The sequence below is a fragment of the Gadus chalcogrammus genome, chromosome 13 (genome assembly GCF_026213295.1).
Source record: "Gadus chalcogrammus isolate NIFS_2021 chromosome 13, NIFS_Gcha_1.0, whole genome shotgun sequence".
NCBI classification, from domain to species: Eukaryota; Metazoa; Chordata; class Actinopteri; order Gadiformes; family Gadidae; genus Gadus; species Gadus chalcogrammus.
The window spans coordinates 9,269,369-9,290,359 of NC_079424.1; the positions used below are offsets into that span (position 1 = coordinate 9,269,369).

The 20,991-nt window shown below is 42.6% G+C and overlaps 1 protein-coding gene and 8 non-coding genes across 9 annotated transcripts; 8 read left to right on the forward strand and 1 right to left on the reverse strand.

Annotated features, from left to right (window-relative positions):
* Nucleotides 1-5,064: 5,064 nt before the first annotated feature.
* On the reverse strand, nt 5,065-20,673 carry zgc:171566. Its single transcript, XM_056605499.1, has 10 exons — nt 20,530-20,673; nt 20,176-20,299; nt 19,591-19,705; nt 18,995-19,045; nt 18,400-18,484; nt 16,743-16,881; nt 7,407-7,513; nt 6,982-7,072; nt 6,430-6,567; nt 5,065-6,138 (listed from the first exon to the last, which is right to left on the reverse strand). Exons 1-10 carry the CDS (start codon nt 20,584-20,586, stop codon nt 6,017-6,019), a joined length of 1,029 nt encoding a protein of 342 aa, XP_056461474.1. The 5' UTR covers nt 20,587-20,673; the 3' UTR covers nt 5,065-6,016.
* On the forward strand, nt 8,375-8,430 carry LOC130402718 (U7 small nuclear RNA). Its single transcript, XR_008903990.1, has one exon. It is a non-coding gene; the product is annotated as a U7 small nuclear RNA (small nuclear RNA).
* On the forward strand, nt 8,994-9,049 carry LOC130402723 (U7 small nuclear RNA). The gene has a single exon (XR_008903994.1). It is a non-coding gene; the product is annotated as a U7 small nuclear RNA (small nuclear RNA).
* On the forward strand, nt 9,697-9,752 carry LOC130402719 (U7 small nuclear RNA). The gene has a single exon (XR_008903991.1). It is a non-coding gene; the product is annotated as a U7 small nuclear RNA (small nuclear RNA).
* LOC130402724 (U7 small nuclear RNA) lies at nt 10,271-10,326 on the forward strand. Its single transcript, XR_008903995.1, has one exon. It is a non-coding gene; the product is annotated as a U7 small nuclear RNA (small nuclear RNA).
* LOC130402725 (U7 small nuclear RNA) lies at nt 11,029-11,084 on the forward strand. Its single transcript, XR_008903996.1, has one exon. It is a non-coding gene; the product is annotated as a U7 small nuclear RNA (small nuclear RNA).
* On the forward strand, nt 11,611-11,667 carry LOC130402726 (U7 small nuclear RNA). Its single transcript, XR_008903997.1, has one exon. It is a non-coding gene; the product is annotated as a U7 small nuclear RNA (small nuclear RNA).
* LOC130402720 (U7 small nuclear RNA) lies at nt 12,321-12,376 on the forward strand. Its single transcript, XR_008903992.1, has one exon. It is a non-coding gene; the product is annotated as a U7 small nuclear RNA (small nuclear RNA).
* Nucleotides 15,139-15,194, forward strand: LOC130402721 (U7 small nuclear RNA). Its single transcript, XR_008903993.1, has one exon. It is a non-coding gene; the product is annotated as a U7 small nuclear RNA (small nuclear RNA).
* Nucleotides 20,674-20,991: the final 318 nt, after the last annotated feature.

The window sequence follows — 20,991 nt, forward strand, 5'->3', positions numbered from 1 at the left end:
TCACAGCTCCCTGGTGTCATTAATTACCAAGCATGGACACACACCCACACACCCACACCCACTCACACACACACCTCCATGCCGGAGCAGATAAGGGATTAGTGGTTGATCCTGTTTGAACCAAGCTACTTGGTTCAACTGACTTTCACAGTTCTAACCTTAGCACACACACACACACAGACACACACATACAGACAGACAGACAGGTCGACAGCCAGTCACACATTCAGACAGCCAGACAGATAGGCAGAGTGCCAGGTAGACAGGCATACCTGTGTGTCTGTCAGAAGGGGGTGTTGGACTGCAGGTGAACCGCTCCACGGTGGATTTGAAACGCTGCTTCAGCTGAAAATCTCCTTCAACTTTTCCATTTAATCAAATCATTTCTCCCTCCCCGAACGCACCCGGGGACGATATTGTCTGCGTCCTCCTTCTTCATTTAATAACGCGACACATACCTCAGCGTTGACAGTTTGTCATTTCATTAATTCAGCCTCAATTCCACAGGTTTTTTGCTTCTTCTTCTTCTTCTTCTTCTTCTTCTTCTTCAACCTACCGATTAAATTGCCCATACGTGTGTCAGATGTTCTGGTGATGGTGATGATGACAGACAGAAGACAGGATGAGTGGAGAAGAAAGATGTCATGTTCTCATTGGTCCCGCTTGTACCCATATAGTGCACTATTCGGGGCTTCACCATTTTCGTAGTGGTGTCTGAAATTTTAGTTTACAAATCAGCCTCCCTATCGAGTGCATTGCTCAATACCCATAATGCACTGCAAAAGAACAGAAAAACTGCACTAATTTCCGCACTATATCCCATGATGCATTTCTGTATACAACAAGGTGAAAGAGTGACAGTGTTAGCGATGGCCACGGTCTCCGCCTATGTCTCTGAAGGTCATTGGGGATATTCGGTTTCCCGGGTCATGTTTCTCTTACTCTGAGGACCTGCAGCAAGACCTTGTATGACCCTGAGGAACCCGCCGCAGGAGCCAGAGCCCAGAGAGAACCTGGTTCCCAAGCACTCTCCGTCCTGAGGTGGGAACGCCTGGAAACCACCACTGGGTCACAGAGAGCAGCGACGAGAGAGAGAGAGAGGGAGAGGCATATCTGTTTCAGCTACACGGTTCTGATATTGCTTCGTCAAAAAAGCTCAACGCTTTCTGCTCCATCCTCCAGCTCCGGGGACTGTTAACTGATGTACACAGCGCACCTGAAGAAAGAGATCCGAAATTGGGTTTCAGTAGTAGGAGTTTATTCAGCACTCTGCGGTCAGGAATGTTGCTGTGCTGGTACAGGCCTGGAGGGGAGAGCGAGAGGAGGAGATGAAGGAAAATGGACCAAGACGAAGATAGAAAGGAGAATGATGGAACAAGTGAGAAGAGCGCATCCAAGGGGTAAATGGACGTAAGTGTGTGCGTATGTGTGTGAATGTGTGTGTGCCCTGATTTATCCTGTAAATCCCAGTGTCCTGTAAGAGTGTTAGTGTGTACTGAGCTGTCCCTTTTAACTACATCACACCTGTAAAGATCCTCTCTCTCTCTCTTTCTCTCCCTCTCTATCTCTGTGTAATGGACCCTTCACACCAATTACACTAGTAAAGAAAAAGTGTGTGCGTGTGCTCGTGTGTGTGCGCGCGCGCGCGCTCACTGGCGTGTGTACCCCCCAGCTCGACTCTCCTGCCAATAGCTAATTGATTTGGCTCCGTCCCTCGTGCTCTACTTTCGTCAAGTAGTTAATTAACTTAACTTTTAATTCGCCTCCACATGGCGCAAGAGGGACGCGAACGTCTGACGCCAGCCATGCTGTCTCCGTCCGCACACGCAGACACGGGCACGCTCGAAGCGGGGAAGCGGAAACCGCGCGGCATCGGCACCTAGGGGGAAATTTGAACATGCAAGGGGACAATTTGAACGTGCAAGCTGCCACCAGCTGGGAAGCTTCAACCGGCCTCTCTCTCGATCTCATTCTCTCTCTCTTTCTATCTCCTCAACACAACCACACACACACTCACGAGAAGGCACCGTGGAGATGAGGGCGCAGTTTGTGACCAGCTGCAGAGAATGGATTCACTATTTTTTCAGCTCTTTTGCGGCGGACGTTCGGGATTGGCGGTACACGTTGCAACTTCCAGAACAGTCCAGCAGAGGTCATCATGTTGAGGACAATGTCGGACAACATGTATGCCTTTCTTATTACCTAGGGTTCATCCCCCTCACGCGTGCACGCACACACACACACACACACACACACACACACACACACACACACACACACACACACACACACACACACACACACACACACACACACACACACACACACACACACACACACACACACACACACACACGCACACACACACACACACACGCACACACACACACACACACAGGTTGACATTAATCAGACATGTCATGATGTTTGGAAACTTACGGACATTTTCAATCATTCAGCCCTCATTTACAGCGGCTGTAGCCACGTGACCCGGGAGAGGAAATTGGGTTGTTGGAGTGACGCAGAAGACCTTCATAATTAATGGGCTTCAGGGAAGAAATGTGTAATTGGTTGCATTTCGTGCTCCAATCTCCTGTCTTATTAAAACAAAAACACTAGTCATTCATCAAAACCATGTTCTATTACAAGTGTGGGAAATACATCACACCCCAATAGGGTTGGGACAGGAGATCTACAGTATGCTGCATACCCAGATGCCAGTTTGTGAAACCACAAGTGGAAATACTCATGATATTTATATACATTATAATAATTAATATAGGCCTATATTGAATAAATATAATCAATTACATGCAAAAAACGGACAAACAGAATACCCCAATGAGTTTTCAAATTAAGAATAAGGGTAAAACCAGATCATATCACATTAAACTGACCTAGTAAAACGTGGGTCTTCTTGTGAACAAGTAGGGCAGTAGGCTATTAATCCAATCGGAGAAGCGACGGTTTAAATACGTCCCTCTGTGGTCGAGGTGGGGATTTAGTGAACTTATACTGCCACCTAGTGGAATATATACAAATAACGTTATGCGAATGGGTTACAAGTTGATTTATACACTGTGGCGGTTCTAGACACATTTTAATAGGTGTCTAGCACAAAAAAGGCATAAGATTATATTTAAAGATTATAAACTTTATTTTACTTTAAAATCATCAAACATTTAATTTGTACAATAGTTTATAACTTCACCAGTCTGTATTTTTCTGTCAAACTATCTTAAATTGATGGAGCATATGCCCTAAAATCATCAAAATCACATCAACATTTGTTTTGTACAAGCGCGCAAGGGAGGTTGGACCATAAACAATCAAAAATTAAAATACAGTACAGGGTATTAACATACAGTGTGTCAATGTGAAAAAACCTCCAGGGTACAACAAAGTGCAAAACAATGTGCCATTCCCTCTTTATTTGACCAGTTTCAGTGTGGAGAAACTGTGTTCCCAAGAGGCTGAGCTTACAGGAAGGGTGACAGCAATCTTGCGCAGTCTAAAGAGCTCAAAGGAAACGTCCCTGTTCTACGGTCCTTTCCTCATTTAATGATGGCTGCTATTAGAAGAAAAAAAGCGTAGGGGCATGCATTCGTTTTCGTTGCATAACCATCCCTCCCTACTTAACACGGGCAGATAGCCTACTACTCTTTACTCAAATGTATTTGTTATCCCAATGCAGCAGCCAAAACTGATGAAAACACGTGGTTGACATCACAACATTGTGTAGCCTAGACGCAGGGGCGCCGCTAGGGATTTTGGGCCCCATGAAAAGAATGAAACTTAGTGTCATTATTTTTTCTGTATTATAATTTCATCATCATTAGGGGCCTCTCTGGGCCCCCCTCCATCATGGGCCCCTAGAATCCGTCTCCTTTGCCCCCCCTTTTCGGCGCCCCTGACGGGAGCGTATCTATGTTCCCCGGGTCCTATGTTCCCCGCTTTGTATGTGACCGGAAAACATAGGACCCAGTGAGCAAATCTTTTTTTCGTAGGATGGTAGGGGCAAGTACAGCCTTTTTCACCTCTGATTCGCCTGTGATTGGTTAGAATGTCTCTCCTCCGATAGGTTATGGTTAGGGTTAGGTTTAGGGTTAACCCTCACCCTATCCCTAACCCTAACCATATCCCTCAACCTGACCCTAACCCTTTGCACCTGGGGAACATAGGACCTGGGGAACATAGGGATGACCCAGCCATAGACCTAGCAAGAATACTGACATTTGGATACTCGCTTCTGCTTCGAAGAGTTTGCTTAGATATGGTTACGTTTCTAAATATATCGAGACCAGACCTTTACAAACTTAATTTCATCATCAGTGTGAGGAACTACAGTAACACGGTTATGTGCAAGAACAACAAGTCACTTACGCCTCGTGCCCACTGCACCGTCCGTCAAAGGTCGTCGGAAGGCGTGGCTGACGGATGGGGGAGCTTTCCAGGGTCGTCAGAGCCCGAGTAGTGTCACACTGCTTACATTTGCACACAGATCCACAATGCATTACGCGTCCGTCCCCATTCAAAGTCAATGGGGATCAGTCAACGGACGGATGCAGTGGGCACGAGGCGTAAGAAATGAAATCGTTTTGCTTAGCTTCGACTCTTGCAACAGGAGAAATCGTGGCTCCTTTCTCCAAGAGTAGTCGCTGAGCTCTCATTGAACCAGCAGCAGCAGCACGGTGTTTGGGTTAGCCGCTCTAAGTTACCCGTGTCGAACGATGCATTGCATTAGTTCCCTAAAATCATTAAAATGATAATTGTTTTATTTGGTCAGCACAGGGGGGGGGCAGGGACATGTCTACAGGGGCACTGGCCCCCGCAGGCCCCCGTGTAGAACCGCCATTGTTTATACATTCACTCCAACCATCAATGGTTTTGTTTTCTTTGTAGGTTATGGTTCAGTAACTCCCAATAAATGCATTAAAGTTCTACAATTACATTTCTATTTGATCATGTTTTTGGCAAGAAGGCAGTTTATTTCAGCAAGTTTTATGACTCAGTATAAACTAAATCGCTGTATGCAGTGGCGCCATCTAGCGAGTTTATAGGATAAACCAGAGGAGCCACTATTAGGTTATACTACTTTATTTGCAAGCAAACAAGCTCCACTCATACAATCAATGCATCGATTTAAAGCCACAGAGCTAGATAACGCAACATGTGATAAGATTACTGTAACAAATATGACCGTTGCCCTTTCTACAAAATGCAGAAGTCAGTCAACCACAGTAAGCTACACACAGGGTGACACAGCACAACATCTTGTACATTCTGAAACTAGATTAAGATCTTCACAGAGAGAGAACATGATATTAGCGTTTTAAAACTCATCATCACTCATTATATCAAAAAATAAATGTAAAGAGAAAAATAACTTTCCCAATCTCATTTTTACCCATGAATAAACAAATGTAGATGTGCCTTTCTTTGAGAGACAGCTAGTGTAAGAGAGAAACGATTGTTTTTTAATTAAAAACCAATAAATACAATTATTATCATGGTCAGGACCTCTCATTAGTTGAAGCAATATCTTTCGATTAACGTATACCTCTTTGGCTGACGATATTTCTCTTCAGACAAAGATATCTCTTAAAGTGAACATTATCTCTGCAGCGATTTATCTCTCTTTTAAGGAAGATATTTCTCTTTTAGCTCTTCAAACACCCAATACTGGGTCCCACTCAGGAATAATAAGATGATAAACCACACAACACATGTTTTGGTGACACAGAGTCTCTCGGTTTGGAATTACCTCAATCTAGTTAAGCCTGACTAAACCCGATGACTAAGAAACTGAATAAGCCACTCTGATAAGAGAAGGAGAGATGGGGAGAAACAGAGGAGGAGGAAAGAGAAGAGGAGAAAAGATTAGTTACAGACACCGTGAAGATCAGCAGGAACCAGGAGGAACCAAGGGGGTCAGAGGCACACCCAGCCCAGAGGAGGAGAGGGTAGTTGGGGTGCTAGGGGAGTCTTGCTGGGTCTTGGGTCTCAATGAAGATCCCTAGTCAAAGTAGTAGTTCTGGATGAAGATAGCTCCCTGTCCTTTGTAGTCTGGGGAGAAGTTGTAGATGAGAGCTTTGTCTTCCTCTGCTGCGCTGGAGAAGTTGTGGAAATTCTTCATCGCTGTTGAAAGAAGGGTGGCAGGGGATAGAGAGAGAAAGAGAGAGAGGGAGAGAGAGAGAAATAGAATGATGGAAAGTTAATTTAGAGTTGATTTGGAAAACCATTTCAGGTAAACCGAACCAACCAAATCCATTCTTCATTGCATCCTCTTCCTCAACCTCAGTCACCTCTCTCCGTCTCTACCTCCCTCCGTCTCTACCACCCCAACTCAACTACCTTTTTTCCTCCCTCCATCCTTCTCATCCCCCCTTCCCTCCCTCCTCCCTCCCTCCCTCCCTTCCTCCTCCTCACCCTCTGAGATGAAGAAGGAGGCGGTGTAGAAGGAGGCTCTGACGGCGGACCCCAGGTGGACCATGCCCGGCTTGTCCACCCACTCGAAGGGGCTCTTCTCTGGGTGCCACTGCACCGCGTAGAACGGGTACCGATAGGCTGGGGCAGGAGACAGGACACACATGTCAGACAGGCCAGGAAGTACATTGACAGGCCTATCAGAGAGACCAGGAAGTACAGAGTCAAACAAATTGCATCCTATGTCCTTTCCAACCCACGTTTTCTTGAACTTGGTGGAAAAAGCCAATCGGTCGAGGAAAGATCTGATGGAGGACAACCACGGTGCTGATGGAATCCGTCTGCACTTAGGTTAGGCTATGTGATAATGCCATGGAGGATATTATAAACGTGGATAAACCGTGGTGTAAATACAGTGTTCCAATTTGCACTCCTGAAAGTGCATTTTAAAGACATTAGAGAAACAGGAACTACATGCCCACAAGACTAACATGAAGTACAAGGACCCATCAAAGTCCAGTAGTGCCGTGACAGCACATTATAAGTGTACAGTACCTTCCATGGTGGAGATGAAGTCAACTTTGCCGTCCGTGTTGATGGATAGAATCTTATAGAATCTCTTTAGCTTGGCGTTTCGGCTGAAGTTCTGCGAGAGATTCAGGTCAAACAGTTATTGTAGTGGTTGAAATTAAAAAAGGGACAGAATGTTATTCAAATTGAACAGTAGAGTTTTGACCACGACGATGAGAAGGATAGAAGAGCAGGGTAGAAGCGAAGGGGGAAAAGAGAAGAAATGAGAGTCGAGAAAGGTTTAGCAGATACGAAACGAGGAGGGATGGGATAAGAAGAAGCGACGAAAATTTGGTAGGGAGGGAGAATATGGCAAAACAGAACAGGGGAGAAGGATAATGTAGTATAGAAGAGGAGGGAGGGAAGACCAATAAGAGGAAGGCGGAGAACAGCAGGGGAGAGGGGGTCACCTGCAGAGACAGGCTCCAGCTATGGAAGTTGGACGTGATGTTTTGTTCAGACAGCGACTGCATGACATCTTCTGGGAAAAACTGGAACAGACGACTAGACTTGGCCCCTGTGTGTTCACACACACACACACACACACACACACACACACACACACACACACACACACACACACACACACACACACACACACACACACACACACACACACACACACACACACACTTAGTTTAGTGGTGCACATTACAAGCAACACTTGAGCTGGTAGCCGACTTATATCTAGAACCATACACGGTCCAATGCAATGTTAATCACTTCTTAAGTGATAAGTGGGCGGGACACATTGGTTACAAGCATCCTATTCGTTTACAGACACTCTGAGTGACAATGAGTGACATTTCTAATCACAGATGTGGCCCCCAGACTTCTATCCTCAGGAAGTAGCTCTTAAAAATGTATCTAGAAGGATCCCTAGTGAAAAGGGATCCCTCACTCTACTGTCTGAAGGAAATAATCAGGAGCTCTTCATGCTCTGGTAGAAATAAATGATATATGTATATATGCGTCGTCGGTATCACAGACAATTACCATAGTCATCCAGATCCAGTTAATAACATTAATGATGTAACAGCAGCACCATTCTGACTAATAATACTATTCAGTGTGTTTACCAGAGGATGGACAGCTGGCTACTGCAGTTAATCATTTTCTTTATGTTTACCCGCTGATTTAGAACGCCTGTTTAAACACTACAGATGCATGCTGGGAGAGTGGGACGTCGCTTTTGTAGTATGGCCCCAGTTTTGCTGATCCAACATTTCTGTCCTGCCATTTAAATGATTTGGTCTCAATTTCTCCGATAGAAACAGCTGATGTCTGATTTGCATAGTTCCACCCCCTACACTTTAATGCACCATGAGTGACAAGCCTGTTTGCAAGTCACATATACTGCTTCCAGACACACCGATGTAGGAATTAGCTCTTTAATATTTATCTAGAAGGATCCCTAGTAAAAAGGGATCCCACACTATTCTGTTTAACGAAAACCATCTGGAGTTCCGCATGAAATACCTGTGGAAATACAGCAAATTTTAAGGAACAAGTAGCTAATTAGGCGACCTTTAACTATTTATTCTCTTAAGACTTCTATTGTTTTTCTGACCATCCCTAAATCATGTTAATAACATTAATAATCTAACGGGGACACCATCCTGTATAACAATAGTCTTTGGTTGTGTTTACCAAGAGATGGAGAGCTAGCTGCCAGACAATCATTAACTCTACATCTCCCATCTAGTTTAGAAGGTAATGTTATTATGCTACAGATGCATGCTGGGAGTGTGTGATGACACCAAGTGGAGCCCCCGTTTTACTGATCAACATTATTGTACAGCTATATAAATAATTTAATTCCAGTTTCACCTAGAAGATGAAAGTAGCAAGGGTCAATTTACATTTATTTATTTATAAAGCGATCTGAGATGTTAGGAAGGACATTATGAACAACAGTCCGCCCCTTCCCCTCTGAAGCACCATGAGTGACATGGCTGTGGGCTAATCACAGATGCAGCCTCCGGACTTCTAACATCAGGAATTAGCTCTTTAATATTTATCCAGAAGGATCCCTAGTAAAAAGGGATCCCACACTTGACTGTCTGAAAGAAAAGAATCATGATCTTCTTGTATAGCTATATGAAAATGTCAGTATATTGCAATAATAAATTATACATTTAAAGATGAGTAGCTCATTACATTATTTAAAAGCAGCATCACAGACCATGTCTATAGTCAACCAGACCATCCCTCAAATATGTTGATAACATTAATGATGTGACAGCAGCACCATACTGTCTAATAGTATTTAGTATGTTTACAAGGGCCTGGACAGCTGGCTGCCGCAGTTAATCATTTTCTTTATGTTTACTTGCTTATTTAGAAGGTGACCGCCTGTTTACACACCACAGATGCATGCTGGGAGTGTGGGACATCACCTAGTAGAGTATGGCCCCAGTTTTGCTGATCCAAGATTTCTGTACTGCTATTTTACTGATTTGATCTCAATTTCACAGAGATAGAGATCTTATATTTTTCTCCCTCTGTGAGTATGATTTGGGTGTATAGTTGTCAGTTGTGTGTGTACTTAGATGGTGGAGAAAACTCTCTAATTGTTTAGATTAATATAATTACCATGACGTCAGCTGTTTCGCGTAGTTCCGCCCCCGACACTTTAATGCACCATGAGTGAAAAGGCTGTTGGCAAGTCACACATACGGCTTCCAGACCCCAGACTGTAGGAATTAGCTCTTTAATATTTATCTAGAAGGATCCCTAGTAAAAAGGGATCCCACACTATTCTGTTTAAGAAAAACCATCTGGAGATCTGCATGAAATATCCGTGGAAATTCAGCAAATTGTAAGGATAAAGTACCTGATTAAGCAACTTTTAACTATTTATTCTGTTTCGACATTGTTTATCTGAGCATCCTTAAATCATGTTAATAACATTAATAATCTAACGGGGACACCATCCTGAATAGTAATAGTCTTTGGTTGTGTTTACCAAGAGATGGACAGCTAGCTGCCAGACAATCGTTAGCTATAGATGCATGCTGGGAGTGTGTGATGACACCAAGTGGAGCCCCCGTTTTACTGATCAACATTATTGTACAGCTATATAAATAATTGAATTCCAGTTTCACCTAGACGATGAAAGTAGCAAGGGTCAATTTACATTTATTTATTTCTAAAGTGATCTGAGATGTTAGGAAGGACATTATGAACAACCGCCCGCCCCTTCCCCTCTAAAGCACCATGAGTGACATGGCTGTGGGCTAATCCCAGATCCAGCCTCCAGACTTCTAAGATCAGGAATTAGCTCTTTAATATTTATCCAGAAGGATCCCTAGTAAAAAGGGATCCCACACTACACTGTCTAAATAAAATGATCACAAGCTCCTCATGCTCTTCGGTCACGGAATATACCTGCTGTAAATTACATTTCACAGTATCCCTAAAATATGATGATAACATTAGTAATATAACAGGATCACCATCCTGACTATAAATACTTTTTGGTGTGTTTACCAGGGGCTGGACAGCTAGCTGCCAACCAATCCTTAACGTAACATTTCCAATCTAGTATAAAAGGTGATGTTTACATGCTACAGATGCATGCTGGGAGTGTGTGAGGATATCTAGTAGAGCCGAGCCCCAGTTTTACTGATCCAACATTACTGTACAGTTATATACATCATTTTTTAACAGTTTCACCTTTAAGACAAAAGTAGCAGAAAATACATTAATTTACTGCTAAATATATCCGAGAGGTTAAGAAGAAAATTATGAACCACACTTCATCACATTGTTGTCCTTTTCATTATTGTATTTAGACAATAAAGTGTGTGACCCCTTTTAACTAGGAATCGTTCTAGACAAATATTAAAGAGCCATTTCATAGTTTACACTAGGAAAATATATCTTTGACTGATCCACAGCCATGTCACTCAAGGAGCATTAAAGGGGCGGGTCATCCTTTACTGAACCTAATCACAGATGCGCTTTAATGCACCATGAGTGAAAAGGCTGTTGGCAAGTCACCCAAACGGCTTCCAGACACACCGAGGTAGGAATTAGCTCTTTAATATTTATCTAGAAGGATCCCTAGTAAAAAGGGATCCTACACTATTCTGTTTTAAGGAAAACCATCTGGAGCACCGCATGAAATACCTGTGGAAATTCAGCAAATTTTAAGGATCAAGTAGCCAATCAAGCAACCTTTAACTATTTATTCTGTTACGACTTCTATAGTTTATCTGACCATCCTTAAATCGTGTTAATAACATTAATAATCTAACGGGGACACCATCCTGAATAGTAATAGTATTTGGTTGCGTTTACCAAGGGATGGACTCCCATCTAGTTTAGAAGGTGATGTTAATATGCTACAGATGCATGCAGGGAGTGTGTGATGACACCAAGTGGAGCCCCCGTTTTACTGATCAACATTATTGTAGAGCTATATAAATAATTTAATTCCAGTTTCACCTAGAAGATGAAAGTATGGTCAATTTACATTTATTTATTTCTAAAGTGTTCTGAAATGTTAGGAAGGACATTATGTACAACCGCCCGCCCCTTCCCCTCTAAAGCACCATGAGTGACATGGCTGTGGGCTAATCACAGTTCCAGCCTCCAGACTTCTAACATCAGGATTTAGCTCTTTAATATTTATCCAGAAGGATCCCTAGTAAAAAGGGATCCACACTATACTGTCTGAAAGAAAAGAATCATGATCTTCTTGTATAGATATATATATGATGGAAATGTCAGAATATTACAATAATAAACTATGCATTTAAGGGAGAGTAGCTTATTCCATTAATTAAAAGCAGTATCACAGACCATGTCTATAGTCATCCAGACCATCCCTCAAATATGTTGATAACATTAATGATGTGACAGCGGCACCATACTGTCTAATAGTATTTAGTATGTTTACAAGGGCCTGGACAGCTGGCTGCCGCGGTTAATCATTTTCTTTATGTTTACTTGCTTATTTAGAAGGTGACCGCCTGTTTACACACCACAGATGCATGCTGGGAGTGTGGGACATCACCTAGTAGAGTATGGCCCCAGTTTTGCTGATCCAAGATTTCTGTACTGCTATTTTACTGATTTGATCTCAATTTCGCAGAGATAGAGATCTTATAGTTCTCTCCCTCTGTGCGTATGATTTGGGTGTATAGTTGTCATTTGCGTGTGCACTTAGATGGTGGAGAAAACTCTCTAATTGTTTAGATTAATATAATTACCATGACGTCAGCTGTTTCGCGTAGTTCCGCCCCCTACACTTTAATGCACAATGAGTGAAAAGGCTGTTGGCAAGTCACAAATACGGCTTCCAGACCCCACACTGTAGGAATTAGCTCTTTAATATTTATCTAGAAGGATCCCTAGTAAAAAGGGATCCCACAATCACTGTCTAAATAAAATGATCACAAGCTCCACATGCTCTTGGGTTACGGAATATTCCTTCTGTAAATTACATTTCAGACCGTCCCTAAAATATGATGATAACATTAATAATATAACAGGATCACCATCCTGACTATTAATAGTTTGTTGTGTGTTTACCAGGGGCTGGACAGGTAGCTGTTGTTCTTCTAACAAAACATCCAACTGAATATGTTTTGTATGACTAAATATAAATTGACCCTTGTTACTTTTTCTCCTTCAGGTGAAACTGGAACTAAATTAGTTGTATAGCTTTACAGTAATGTTGGATCAGCAAAACTGAGGCTAGGCTCTGCTTGCACATTCCCAGCATGTATCTGTAGCTTGCAAACATCACCTTCTAAACTAGATGGGAAATGAAAAGTAAATGCTTGACTGGCAGCTGACTGTCCAGACCCTGGTGAACACTCAAAAATACTATTATGAGGCAGGATGGTGCTCCTGTTATATTATTAAAGGTACATGGTTTAAGCATGATCTAAAAAACTAAAGAAGTCTCCTATTACCGAAGTTAGTAATTAGCTTAATTTGTAACTACATTCAGATTTTTTTACACATTTCTAGCAGCTTTTTATATTTCATAAAACAAGAAAATGTGCAACACCTGTTTTCTTGGGACAGTTGTGAGTTGAAGCTATTTTTACTATAGATCCTTCTATATAGATATTAAAGAATTATATCCTGCAGTGTCCTGTCTGGAAGCGGCATATGTGAATTGCCAACAGCCTTTTCACTCATGGTGCATTAAAATTACTCGGTAATTTAAACAATTACCGAGTTCCCTCACCCATCTGACATTGAAATGCGAAATCCATACAAACATCCACACACACACACAACTGCACACTTGAACCACACACATCTTACTGAGGGAGAGAAATGTCAGATCTCCATTAAAGGTATAATGTCATGTAACAATCCCCATTTTCTGGGTGTTTCATATTCAGTTGTAGAAGCTTAACATTTCTGATATGTTCCCGATAAGCATAAGTCAAGTCCCGCCCTTCTAATTCACCATAAATGACATGGCTGTGGACCAATCACATATATCACTTCCAGACCACTCTAAGTAGGAAATAGCTTATAAAATACATCTAGAAGGGTAAAGAAAGAATAATGTAAGGAGCAAAATGCTATTTTCTTAATATATTTTTCTGATCAAACAAACATTAGTGTAATGCTATATTAATGATTTGGTCCCAGTTTTCCGCAGGTAGAAAATGTGGATAAAATGTCTGATAACTAACAAAAGTAAATTTCTATATAAACATAAAATATCTCTGAAAGGTTATGAAGAATTTCACAGAACTTAACATTCAGGTTTACCCAGCCCTTGCTAAACACAGGATGGTGTTCGGGTTAAATTATTAATATTTTAAAGAAAAAAAAAACATATTGCTATTCTATAGAGAGTTGAGTGTGGGATCTCTTTTTACTAGCGCTCCTCCAACATAAATCATAAGGCATGGTCTGGAAGCGGCATGTGTTACTTGCCAACAACCGTGTCACTCATGGTTCATTAAAATGGAACTATGCAAATCTAAAACTCACACACCCATTTTCTGGGTGTTTCACATTCAGTTGTAGAAGCTTAAACCTTTAATATTTTTTCGGATTAGCATTAATCAAGTCCCGCCCTTCTAATGCACCATGAGTGACATGGCCCATGATGGCCATTGACCAATCACAGTTATCACTTGCAGAACACTATGTCGGAAATAGCTCATGGAAATGAATCTATTGCTTTTTGAACCGTCCTTAAACCATGTTAATAACATTAATAATCTGACAGGAGCACTATCCTGACAAACATTTTGTGGTATTTACCAGGGGCTGGACAGCTAGCCACCAGTCAATCATTAACTTCACATTTTCCATCTAGTTTAGAAGATGATGTTGACATGCTTCAGATGCATGCTGGGAATGTGTGAGGACACCTAGTAGACCCAAGCAGTTTTACTGATGCAACATTACTGTAAAGGTATACAACTGTTTTTTTTCTACTTAAACCTGTAAATTAAAAGTAACATGGGACAATTTAAATGTATTCATTGCAAAATACATCTGATAGATTAGGAAGGACTTTATGAACATCAAAGGCCTGGTGATAAGGTCTAGAGCCCTTTATAAGGTTTTGCGTCAGCCTATTATATTCTAGGCAGTAGAGTGTGGGATCCCTTTTTACTAGGAATCCTTCTAAACAAATATTAAAGCGCTACTACCTGTAATAGTGTGTCTGGAAGGGATATTACTAACTGGACCACAGCCACGTCACTCATGGTGCATTCGAGGGGCAGAGCTTCCTCTTTTTTCCAACGTAATTGCTGTTTGTCACAATGTACAACTGAACAGATACATTTTGTTTATTCCCTAGTGTGGCTGGCTTCTGATATAAATAAGTATAAGTTTGTTTATCTACATTCTACCAGTAAGTTATTTCAAAGATCTTAACTTTCAGGCTTTGTATTTTAAACCACTCAATGTATTGTTTGAATAATTTACGTTACAACATACACATGTGTACTAACATTGCATTTGGATTCCTAAAGCTGCTTTCTCCTCTGTCCATTTGGCGCTTAGTTTCATTTATTGTCTGCTGAAGTACTGCATCACACTGTATGGTGCCAGCTGATAAGCATAGTCAAACCCCCTCCACCAAATGCACCATGAGTGACTTGGCTGTCGACCAGAAACAGATACCACTTCCAGACAGCAACTGGTAGGAAATAGCTCTTTAATATTTATCTAGAAGGATCCCTAGTAAAAAGGGATCCCACACTCTACTGTCTAAATAAAACATCTGGATTTTCACATGTTCTGTCTTATGAAATATACCTGCTGTAAATGTGCAAAATTACATGAATCAAGTTACAAATGATGTAAGGTACTGATACCTACAACTTCTGTCAGAGATTTTTATAGTTCTTCAGAGACCATCCCTAAACCATGTTAACAACATTGAACAGGAGCACCATCCTGTGTTTACCAAGAGCTGGGCAGCCAGCTGGCAGCCAATCAATTCCCCTCTAGTTTAGAAGGTGATGTTTCCATGCTACAGATGCATGCTTGGACTGTGTGAGGACATTAAGTAGAGACTAGCCCAAGTTCAACTGATCCAATATTATTATACAGCTATAAAACTTATTTGGTTCCAGTTTCACCTTGAAGTGAAAGGTGGCAAGGGTCGATTTACATTTATTCATCTTAAAATATACCCATTGATACTATTTTTTCTAGAAAGTAGATTGTGGGTTCCCTTTTTACTAGGGATATTTAGATATATATTGAAGAGCTAATTCCTACAGGATGATGTCCGTTATCTTTCAGTCCACAGCCATGAGACTCATACTGCATTAGAAAACGGCATAGTCCATGTAAAACTGAAGACATTCATTTCAATATTCCCTAGTGTAGCCGGGTTAAGGTATGGAGATCAATTTATTTGTCTGTCTACAATATACCAGTCAGTTATTTACAAGAAATGAACCTTCGGGTGTTATTATTTCTAATCTGTACTCTATGTAGTTATTGTTTAGAACTAAATTAGGGATTTTATGAAATAACAGTAGAACTCCCGCCAATTGTCAGTACAGTCTCATCACTATGGTATACTGTTGATACCTTAGTTAACACAGAAGATGATTTTTCACTGGGGATACTTTTAGAAAAACATTGAGGTTTAATTTCTGTGAGCTATTGTCTGGGAGATGGACCATTTGACTAGTCCTAGTCATGGTGCAAGTTTCAGCATTGAGACATGGCTTATGCTAATCAGACAACACATCTAAAAAGGTTTCTGTCTGAAAATAGCAGAAACACCCAGAATGCAGTTCAACGAACATTAAATAACCCCTCAAAATAGCCAAACACTACAGACTTCCATTTCCAATGCTTTAAGCTCTTTTCAAAATCAGAGAATATCTATTTTTACTAAAAGTCATTGTTTTGAGTTATTTTAGGATAACAAAACCTTTCTTGATCTCAGACGGGGAGTTTGGGTGTCTCAGTGAGAAAAACGTCAACACTTTGTGCATGGGTTTAAATATTTAGATATAAATAAGCAAATAAAATCCCCATGTTCGAAAAGTTGCTGATACAGGTTATGGTTTAATTTGGATGAATGATACCTCGGGTAAAGCAGGTGGGTGTAACCTAAAGTAAAGGTGACGGTAGGGGAGTGTTCCCTGTAGTAAAGGTGATGGTAGGTGAGTGTAACCTGTAGTAAAGGAAGTGTAAGGGTAAGGGTGAGGGTAGGTAATTTTGAGCTAAAGGTGAGGATAGGTAAGGGTAAGCTGTAGTAAAGGCGGGGTGAGGGTAGGCTCTACCTTTGCTCAAGGTCAGCGGTAGAGCTACAGCCTTGGTGTTGGTGAGGGTCAGAAGGTTCTTGTTGGCCGTGAGCACCGACATCTGCTGGAAGCCCTGGCAGGTGCCCCAGATGGGGAAGTGGTCCCCATCATCGTTTGCCTGGAGCAGAAGACATTCAAACCCTTTAAAAATCCTCAGTGACCCAGCACAGATCTCCATTCCTATCTGGACCAGCGTTCATCTTTTAGGAGTACTACACTACTCCACCACTACAGTCTCTATGGTCCATCGTCTCAGGCTCCGAGGAGGTCTTGATGAGCTCATTATCATCATTCTTCATCGGTCACCCCAAATATCCCTGAATGGGATTAATAAAGTTAATTGTGCCTTATTATCTTATCTGTGTCTGTTAAATTCCTTGTTACTGTATTTATTATTATTCCCCGGAATAAGCAGCAATACATTACGGTCCCATTGCTCCAGTGGTGTCGAAGGTGTGATAGCTGTAGCATGTGGGCTAACGACAGTGGCTGTGCTAACTATAGTGGGTGCTCTAACTTTAGTAGGTGTTGCATCTATAGTAGGTGTGATAACTGAGGCATGAGTACTAACTATAGTATGTGTATAGTAGGAATTTACGATGTCCATCTGTGTAATCTACCTTCCTCCTGATGCAATCTGGCCCTCCAGCCCCACTATAAAGGCTTCTTTTCCTGTGCATTTCCAAGTATTTGAATCCTAGTGAATGTGTCTGTGAATGTGTGATCTGTCAATGATGTGCATTGTCCACCCAGCAACACACTACGCTACACAAGTCAAACTATAAGTCAGAATGCCTACGGGCCGACTGTGAGCATTGAGGATCGAACCATGAACCTTTCGGTGTGGGGTCGACCACCCAAGGCCCGACACCGTCAGATCAATTTGAAATAGATATCTTTCAAATAAAAGATAAATCAAACAGAATTAAGCAGGTACCATCACCTATGATGTGCTTGACTAGCAATAATAATCGACTCACCTCGTCTCTCTGATGCCAAGAGCTTTAATATAAACTTACTGAAGGCGATTGCACATGACCCGCCCGTGTGGGGGCATCCTTGGATCGGTAACCGGAGGGTGGCCAGTTCGAATCCCGACCGAATGGCTAAAATGTGGACAGGGGGAGTTGTTGTGCAGCACTCTCCTACATCCCCATCCACGGATGAGGTGCCCTTGAGCAAGGCACCTGACACCCCCACCTGCTCCCCGGGCGCTACACTGCGGCTGCCCACTGTGTGTGTGGACCTCGGACAAGGTCACTCCTCTGTGTGTGTATGTGCAAGTGTGTATGTGTTCACCAGCTCCCGGATGGATCGAAAGCAGAGAAAGAATTTCCCCCAAAAAGGAACAATAAAGGATGACTTAACTTAACCCTAACAAAAACATACCATCACCCACCGACATCAGGCCAGTGCGCAGAGTTGGCTTGGGTAAGGGTTGTACGCGTCGGCCAACATTCTATAGTTGGGTGTTAGTTGGGCTTTTTGTGGGTCAGTGTGTGCAGGCACCTTATGTCATGCAGCACACGGAACTCTGTTCTCCGGTGCAATGGCTTTAGAAAAACATGTCTCTTAATGTAACTGAATGGTGGAATGGTTACTCTTGGAAGGGGGTGGGGGGGAGGGGGAGGAAGACCTTGAGAGCCAGGCTGTAGAAGATCTTGGAGACCCGACTGAACTGAGAGGTCTCGATGTCCACGTCTCCGCCCGGCAGCAGCAACCTAGGGAGGGCAAAGCAGAGGGGTAAGGTGGGATGGTGGAGAAGGTTAGTGTCTTTGGTGATTACATCAATTGGGTATATTACATAGGCCAGAGGCATGATGCAGTTTTGCTGTATTTTTTATAAATACCTTTCATATCAAATACAAATTAAGACAGCCCCATCCAACATTCAAAACATTCCCTGGTAACTCCCCTTAATACAACATTAAAGATGCAAAACACCAATATACAAATTCTGGCGTATATGCGTGTGTAGTAGAATGACGATAGTGGAATCAATAGCATTCTTCTTCTGGTGAACACAAATCCATCCAATGAGACGATAGCAATAATTGGCCGCTCCAGCCGTCAGCGGGGTTATCTCGAGGTAACGTGTTATGTGGCAGGTATACTCTAGATCAGCCTCCCCATTATGAACGGCCATCGCACCTGAACTGGCTCCTCGTGATTTCTGAATTAACATGGAAATTGAGAATCTTCACCCATGGTCCTGGGGTTATTCTACTTACCCGTTGATGGAGTTGAAGATCCTCACATACTCCTCTTCTGGTAGGTTTATTCTGGGGAAATGAGAATATCATTTAGAGTTAGAATTCATTTCAATAGCTGATTCACACTGTGTGTGGTTCTTTTTGGAAAGCCTGTCTTGCAGTACATTCAATTTATGGATCCATTAGGATGGAAACACCTGCTGAATGACTACAGGTGAACGCTCAAGGCTTTTGGGATATGTTGACTAGCCATCGCAGATGTGTTGGGTCTCTACATCACCCCCATAGCCCACAGAGCCCCTCGCTGTTGGGGACGCACATCCAACAAAGAAAGGTCAACCTTCAGGCAGGCAGACTTGCGACCCATTTCCTGTTACTTCACGTTCTACCAATTCACATGAATACTAATTTGTACGACACATCGTCTTCACACTGACTTTCGGGGACTTCTAGGTATTCATCGACGCGGAACCATAAATCCACAGTGGATATCTAACGCAACCGTATACTAGACTTGGACTTAAAGAAAGGCCTGGCGACCACACACACACATGAACACAGGTCGGTACAGTGTGAAGTGGCCGTCTCAGCCAATAGGAGGGCAGCTTACATACCTGATGGGGACCACCCTGGCCCCGGCACTCTCCACGTATTTAACGTAGCAGGCGGCGATGTAGGAGTTGCCTCTGGCAGACAGGTCATCAGGTAGGTTCTCCTGGGCCAGCACACCTGCCCCGGAAGCAATGTCCTAATGTTGACACTTGCTGCTACTTATACCGTGTATAGATGAAGAATTATGTGAAGTATTTATTGTAGTCCTTTTACTGTTGTGCTTTTAGGGTAATCTATCCGTCTAGTGGCCCTGAGGGCATCATAACCTCTACCTGCTGCTTAATGACATGCATGTTAATATAATTTGATCCCAGTACTCCTTTTCTCAATGCCATTAAAGAGGCATTAGCCTAAAATCAATCATAAATAGCATTTGAGTTTAATCATTTTATCAGGGGATATGCTGACTGCAACTGATTGTACTATAGTGTGGCTACAGTTCAGTATGTCCCATTCTGAAATGCTCTTCTCCCCATCCCTCTTTCTAGACAATTATACATGGAGGAAAACATAAACCGCAAGCTATAAAGTAGGCCTGTTTGTGCCTGTGTGTCATGTCTGTATGTCTATGTGTGTGTTTGTCTCACCGATAATAGGACGGTAATTCAACGGCTCGGGGTTCCGCGCCTTCACCACGACAGGCGCGCCGTAAAGGCAGGCGCCAAGCACCGCGACGACGGCAGCAGCAGGCGAATACATCCAACAAGGTGGCTGAAAATACGGCAGAAAAAACACAACCACGAGATTATCAACCGTGGCCTCTCGGATTTACAATTTAAGTACAGCAAAACGACACGCGTGTCTCCGAGCTGAAGGTGTCTATAGCTCAGTCCTCGCCAAAATCTAAATGGCGAGGCAGGATGTTTTCTTCTAGGGATTCGAGGCGGTGGACGCCGAAGCCGAAAACGTATGATTCTGTTGATTGGGACGCGGTTTATTACCAGCGGCTCGTCTTCCTGATGAATCTGCCGGTGCGCGTCGGTCACGTGTTTAACCATTAAAGGACTCGCCTACGTTACGTAGAACTGTGACCAGTAGAATAACGGGTACCAGTAGAACGTCCCCTTTCTCCGCCGTTGACACGACCACAGAACCAACCGCGTCGACCCAGCGTCATTTGTGTCTGTGTAGCCTACGTAGGTTTAATGTGGGCCTATAGGTATATTTTATGTTACATTTTGAGCAAAGATGCTCGACTTCGAGGGCGAAGTCGAACATCTTCATATTTTTGTCGTAGGCTATGCTATTTTATTGTAGCTTTTATAGGGCTGTTCTTTTCTTTCTCGAGCAGATAAACAACGTCCTTTGGGATTGATCAAATAGACCTAGGCTCTGAATCAGAATCTTTGTGTTTGTGGTTGGGTGTGTGTGTCATAATGTGAATGTCCTATGAATAGCAGCGC